The sequence below is a fragment of the Branchiostoma lanceolatum genome, chromosome 1 (assembly GCF_035083965.1).
Source record: "Branchiostoma lanceolatum isolate klBraLanc5 chromosome 1, klBraLanc5.hap2, whole genome shotgun sequence".
Classification (NCBI taxonomy): Eukaryota; Metazoa; Chordata; class Leptocardii; order Amphioxiformes; family Branchiostomatidae; genus Branchiostoma; species Branchiostoma lanceolatum.
The window spans coordinates 24,270,911-24,278,452 of NC_089722.1; the positions used below are offsets into that span (position 1 = coordinate 24,270,911).

The 7,542-nt window shown below is 42.2% G+C and overlaps 1 protein-coding gene across 3 annotated transcripts in view; it reads left to right on the forward strand.

Annotated features, from left to right (window-relative positions):
* The window catches only part of LOC136443275 (uncharacterized), an 84,274-nt gene extending 83,486 nt beyond the window's left edge, over positions 1-788 (forward strand). For all 3 annotated transcript variants that reach the window (XM_066440467.1, XM_066440453.1, XM_066440459.1), the window contains exon 5: positions 115-788. In XM_066440467.1, coding sequence (XP_066296564.1) covers positions 115-246 — 132 coding nt within the window. In that variant the 3' untranslated portion in view covers positions 247-788. The remainder of the gene's footprint in view (positions 1-114) is intronic.
* Positions 789-7,542: the final 6,754 nt, after the last annotated feature.

A 7,542-nucleotide genomic window follows, 5' to 3' on the forward strand; every position in this document is an offset into this window, starting at 1 on the left:
GGCGTGAGTTTGTACGGTTGGCTTGAGGTTATCCACTACTATTTGCCTACGTTACTCGTGGTTGATGTTGTGGGAAAATATTTGAAGCCTTTTTGTTGTGTTTTCTCTCAACAGTTGATTGACCAGGTCACAAGTAGCGCGGACTCCGGGGGAGGGCTGGGCATGATGTGCTCCAGAGGAACGGAGAGCGTCCGCAAACTGCGCAGACTCACGTTTGAACAGCAGCTCAACTACGGGCTTTTCTGATACAAGAAACTAATAATTAAGTTAACTGAACGCCTTGATTGTCTGGTCGTTGGTTGCAGCGGAGACCCTATGATAGAGCGGCGGTTCTAATTTACCGTTTATTTTGATGTGGCGGTTTTCTATAGTACACATTTTTATAAGTCGATTTACTTTCAGTAAAACATGCATGCATTTATATATGTATGAATGTATGTGCGAAACCTAAAGTCGTACCTACAGAACACGTCATGTGACATGACTCGGCCCTATGACGTCAAGTTGTTCCTACCTGCTAATTGGCCAGAAAAGGCGAGCCGTTTTAAGTTCGATTTCATGTCCCTAAGCCTTATCTATGCGTGACAAAACCGTCTTTTGAGTTTGATATGAGAGTCACATCTTTCACTCAAAACGTAGGTTTCGCTTCTTGAAAAATAAAGAAAGTATTGTTGTCATAAAAAATCATCGTCGTCTTTTCTACTATTTCATGTGTGAATGTGAATAATAAAAATGCATGTATCGTCTTTCGTGTAGTGAAGGAGGATAGATGTTCGTTTGTGATTCTATTTGACTTATGGAGATGAAAGATCTCTAATGCCTTTTCTTTTGCGTCATGTAATCACTTTGATATCCCCGTTTGATGTGCGTGAAAATGACTTAAAAGGTCCCTGGCGTCTAAATGCATGTATTTATATATGTGCGTATTAGAATGCCCTTAACGCGGCCGTCTTGTCAAGTGTTCTGACGTTTGATGACGTCAGTTGACTCTCATAAGACGTCGCGACTTATCGTTTTTTGTTATAACAAGAATGGCAACGTGGAACTTACGTCACATCTCATTTTTCATCCTGGGAAGGAGATTCATTAGCACCATATAAGTCCTTTGCATTTTCCTATGAGGACGGAAGTACACGTTACTGGAAGGCGACAAGAGCACATGCGCAGGATTGAACAGTCCACCCGGAAGAGTGTTTCGCTTCTTCGCGTTACCAGATGGTTGCTACGTTACTGTAGTTCCCATCGGGTCGGTTCGGGTAATGAGTTTAATGAACGGGGATCGTTTTTTGAATGGTTATGGGGACGTGTAGTATGTGTAGTACTGATTCGACGCAAACGCTCCCAGCCAGGACGTACCGTCAGAGACATGTAGTTGTAGTCTTGTCCGCCATGCAAGCGGCAAACATAGAACTCCAGATAGATATAGAACGACACATACATTGGGATTGACAGAAAACATAAAACAGGCTGCCAGGCGTGTTCTTTGTCTTACATATATAACGATGTCCGAATTGCCTGATCTGTGGTGTGATATGAAGGTCATTCTACTGTCACGGAAGAAAAATGAAGATTGCAGACATCAAATCTATAACTGTCTGTCTGTGTGCGTGTGTGTGTGTGTGTGTGTCTCTCTCTCTCTCTCTCTCTGTGTGTGTGTGTGTGTGTGTGTGTGTGTGTGTGTGTGTGTGTGTCTGATCATTACCTTACAGACGTACATGACACATACCATACCACCCACACTTGCGTACATACAAAGGCCATTTAAAAAAAATCTAGTCCGACAGTATCATCTTTGGAAAAAAAATTAGGAATTTCGCTTTGAATACTATTCTTGTCGTCATTATTTTTCTTTCTATTCGTGATAATGGTCAATTTCGGCGTTTCTCTGCACAGAGCCCGTATCTATCTGTAACATGCATTAAAATATTGCGATGTTTTATTCAACATGTTGCGGTCGACTTCCTTGATGAAGAAACCCATTGTGCCAAGTCCATCAACCTTTGAGATAGCTGGCGCTAATCCCGACAAGCGTCGAAGCGGCGGCCAAGAGAAATAAAAAGGGAACTTAGAAAATTCATCATCTCCATCGAGCCGACCCACAGTACCAGCCATCCATTTCATCGATATCTTGTCATCCTTACCTCGTATAAGTTATTAACGGCCGTGCATTTGCAAGATCGTTGCCGGTCCCGGCGGACCCCCAGCCGCGCGCACCGTTCTTACGCATCCCGTGCAGCTACGTGTGAAGAATACGACTTGTCTCGCCCATTAGCTGAAACGACATATCAGCGGAAGATGAGGCGGCCAGCGGCTAGTGTAGAATACCTAAATAGCGGGTGTTGCAATGATAAAATATTGCCAAATTGATAAGGGCGCCTGTCGTAATAGTTGGTAGTGCATGGTGGCGCTGTTTGGTTCAACAGCCGGAGACCGAAAACAGTGCATTAGTAGGATTTTTCTAGTCTCCCTTCAAGTACAATTTATGCATTTGGATCCCGACAAATACACTCAAGATCTATTAGGGCTAAAGCTGGACATAGCCTTCAGTCAAGCCCGCGGAACTTTTCCTCATGTGTGTTGTCGTGTTTGTTGTTTTTGATACGCGTCTCATTGTACGAGCGGTTTACAGGGTCTTTCCTTGGTGCTGAAGTCACATGCACAACAACACCAGCGCGTAATACCTTATATAAACTGTCTTAAGAAAGAAAGCAATAGTTGCTTGCTACAATCTTATATGCAAACAAAAGCCCTAAAGTGAGTAGAAAAAAAAATTGATTAAGGAACAAAACTTATTCTGAAGAAGAGAACTACATGTTTAACGAGAAATCACACACATGTGGGTACAATGAATATAGGACAGATAGAAAACAAACAGAATTGGAAGATAGCTTTCCAGACATTTTAAACAATATAAATGGGCCCGGTTTTGGGAGCACTTAATGCGCGCCATGGTTATGGCGGCGTGTAAAACACAGCCCTGTTAGGGATATGATAATACGTCACCGTAAAATGTTTCACATAAAACCCCCTAACCCGGCATGAATGCCACGGTAAACGACCTGTACTTAGCCAATTGGGGCAGGAATGTGCGATGGAGGTCTTTACTTTTATGAACACACACTTGCCGCGATATAAGGTTTGAAGATTCGTCGTTACGAAATTAAAGCCGCTCCAAAAACACAGCTACTGTTGCATATGTATCAAACGCATCTATCTTTCTATCACTGGCCGGGGGCCATCCTGGGATAATCTATGGCTACCTTGACCTTGCAAGGCTTGCACATGCTTTTTCTAGTCAGTGACAGTAAAACGGCCAATAAATCATTGGCCACGAAATTTTGTGGTTTGACTATATAAAACGCCTGAAGCTTTCGTAAAGTGATGTACTAGCCACAATACAATGCGGACCCAACCGCCCTGGTTTGATATCCAAGCAGATGTCGGATGTGACGTTCCATGGCTGCTCCGTGTGACGTTCCGTGGCTGACATGCAACCATCCCACGCATTTTCAAAAGAAAACGTTGCGATTTTTCATCCCAACATCTACTTCAATATCAGCTGTGGTTAGCCTCTCAAATGACCCAGTATTTTAAGATAAACCAGTCATTCCCGGCGCAAACCGCCTTGCCCTCAGGTAGCTTGTAGGTCCATCTCCAAGCAGATGTGCGGGATCGGCTTGGTAGACGTGCAAAACAATCCCAGCATCTGCTTGGCGCTGCGGTGATATCCAGCCCTCCGATATGCAGGGCACGCCGTTTAGGCTGTCGGAAACAAACTCGCCAAATCAAATTAGACCCCGCGCAGTTTATCAGCTGCCAAGGTGTAGTCCCAGGGCGACGGGACAACGTTTCTAATTCCGCCATGTCTGAGGAGAAAAATTGCCCTGAAGGTCTGGGTCTCTACCAGAAGCCACGGCCGACATACAAATGCGGGGAGGTGCAGTGATATGCGGAGTAGACGGAAGGTCTGATATTCCCGACACGCATCCCGAACTTGATTCAGACGAGATCGATAAGTCAAGTTCGGGTACAAATTACCCTCTAAATAAACATCCTCCGCCTTTTTACTTTGACATGCACCCGTCGCTCATACAGTCATATGATCAATAAATCCATGGAAATTTTCATTTATTCATCTGCAATGTCCCGGTAGAATATGTTCCTGTCGATTTTGACATGGTCGTTTTGGACAGAAGAGTGAATTCGGAAGTATAATGGCCGACCAAGGGTCAAATAGACATAAATATTTTCATAAAACTATAACCAAGAACGTAAATCGGTGTTTCTGCATATTTCTAGCCTTCCGTCGTTCATATCTCTTTGTAAACGTGCAGTAGATCTATACGCAACAAGTTCACATCTGTATCCTAGTTTTATCAAGAATACAGACCGAAAGCGGTGCAGCTAAAACATATATCTAGATATTGCGTTACCGATGAAACAAGATTGCCATGCGTAATCAAGCCATCTGAAGCATAGTTCTCCTCTGTTAGATACGTGTCAATGTCTTAGATTGAAGATGATAACTAAAGCCGTATGGTTTGAAAAAAAATTTCGCGCTTTTTAAATTAATACACGTGGATCTCTGACTTACCTATAGCTTTTACAGATACAATCTGTGAAGCTAAGAAAGTCAATAATCTGTTTTGGATTATGATGATGATGATAATGATTGGTCTATTTCGTTTATTTTTTCGGCGTCTTAGTGACGGTGACCCCCCTCCCTTCGGCAACTCAGGGTTCAATTTCAGCTTAGGCCACACATATTTAATGAACGGGTGATATCGGGTAATGTCGTGGATCTTTTATCAAAATACATTAACTAAGAATACAAATGACCAGCTTCAAAGCACTTCTAAATCTACTGGTGACCTGAAAGTGGCGTTTGCTGTTCTTGGTGGGTAACTAAATAAAAATGCGGACTGCTCACTAAAGGTACATGACCTGGCCTGCCCCAAATTGCACATTACCCGCCGTGAGGTCCGTCCGTGCTAATGAGATCGATATGGACGTCAGTCAAAACCTGAGTTACAGGAAGCTGATCAAAGCGTTCGGCGATTTGCCCCATTCCTCTCACACGCTATAACGTGACTCCAAAGAACAATTAACTGTGACAAAAGCATGAAACAACGCTATGATAAAGTTGATAATACAATGGGTAGTAAAGAAACAGTGGACAACTTGGGGATTTTGAAGTAAGCGCAACGTAAACTCAAGATCGTCATCTGCAGTCTCTACTACGGGACCTGCTTGTCCGGTCTGTACTGGTCAACTCTTGGTGACAGCTAGAGCAACTTTTCGTTACATCGTAGAAAGACAAAAATTGCCGATTTACATATTTCTATCAAATTTTATCTAGTGGTACATCAACAAAGAATGGGAAGTTTGCTTGGAGCTATGTCTACGTGCCATTCTTCACTTAAAACATCATAAGTTGTATAAAGATAAGAGAAACAAGTAGGCGCGCCTGGAAATGCATCTATATGGTTTGATGTTATCTTTGTGTCTTCAAGCGTAGCAGACTGGTCTGTAATGAAGAGTTCTACAATCTGTACGGCAGGGGCGGCACAACGCACGTACAGTCGCCTCACTACAGGTATCGGCGTTATGAGCAGGTGATACCATCAACAGCTATTCATTCACTAGTTTCTCCTGCTTGAGGTTAAAGATCACGGTAAGCAACCGCACTGCTTCATACCGAGAACTTCGCAGTCATATCGTACATTGTTGCCACGCCTCCACTATACTAGTATATCTTCCATTCTGAATTTGTTTTTTGCGGTGACTGAGTTCTATATATTGTAAACCATCCCTTTTCGTCTGCTGGTGTTTTGATTTGATGATATGCATGACATCCGCGCGCGCATCAATTTTCGTCCGTTTCCAAAAAAGGTTTTTCGACCATACTGTGAATCGTAAAAAGCAGCTGCAAAATAATCAAATATGTGCCGCAGATTGCAAAAAAATATTGGAAATCGATACTAATGTCGTAGAATGCAAAAATCAATTCCAAAGTCAAAGAAAAAATGTGAAGAAATGAAAAAGAAGAATCTATCATACCTTTGTGTTTTGTCATTTGTTCAACCTTCCTGGCCACGAAGATTTCTTTCTTTTTTTGCCAAACTTTTGTTTTTCATTCGCACGCTCGCATCCTTTTTGGGGATACCAGAGGATGTTGTCCATATAATCAAACCAGCATGGCCTAAATCCCATGTATGTAACTGTTTTGTTGATTCTATATTTTTCGTTTGAACTTCTTTAGTGTCCTTACCTTGGACGTTTTCTCATATCGTTCTATTTCCGGCACTAAAGACTCACGACTTTATCGGAGTCATAAACGGTATGAAATGTTAGCGTGTAATCTATGGATGCAGCCAGGGATTGTGATGACAAGCATATCGATGCTACAAGTAGTGGATGTAACTGGACAACTGTAGCGAAGGTGTCTCTATCCCGGTCTGTCAATCGAAGAAGACACCGCCTTGACATGATCATCATTCCTCCCACCATCTCAAAATTGATTGGCCAATCAATCCTCGCCAATGAACCAATCAATCAATTCTTTGTGAGACCGTACCCTAAGTACGGTGACCCTCACACCACGACCACTCGCTGTTAAACTGGCCATAATACCGACCTCGACTTAAGCAGGTGTTAATAAAGATTTATGGCCCAGGGCCATGTATAAGTCCCGATTCTGGGTCCATTTCTTCTGTTATGTCCAATAAATGCATGATAAAACGCTCTCATATGTGGGGAATTTGATATTTTCGAACCTGCGGTTGGACAACGTGATTCAAGAGCATGCAGAAACATACGGTGAGTTAACGAATAAGAGAAGATGGGGACGACGAAAGGAGGGAACTAATTAACTAACTAGACAACTAACGAATCAATTTATCAATGATTAATCACACACTCCTGCTATTTCTTGGCAATACCGATATTACGAAGATGTACATCAGAAAGCGCAAAAACACAAATGTGGACACGGTGTTTGTATTATTTCCACCCGTATATTATCTCAGGGACTTTGTTTTGTTTATTATTTGTTTATTACAGATTTCTGTATTGAGCGTGGTGAAATCGTCAGCTGATGAAGCATTTTGTACTTATTTTCCATAACCGAGTCTGATGCATATGCATGTCGATTGTTTTACTTCAAAGGTACAGAACACAGAAAAATATTATAAATTTCACTTCCTCAAGTTGTTTCTTACAATTCTTATCTTTATACCATGAATAACTTTCCATTCTCTTGTTATCAACCATTTTCATTTTGTGTTCGTCACGTTTGATCGCTTGTTCATGCACCGCGTAATCTATCGTCATTTTCAAGAAAAGGTAGATAAAAAAGCGACGGCGATAAAATAGAGATTTAAGACCAACGGCGACTTGAATCAGTGATAGGTGTGAAAGCAAATTTGTGGAGATCTTTACCTCCAGGCCTGTGGGAAGACATGATGCATTATCAGATTAACAGTAGATATTGTAGTGCGCGTGAGTTGTGAGGTTGGCGGGACGTCCTAAAGGGACGGCGGT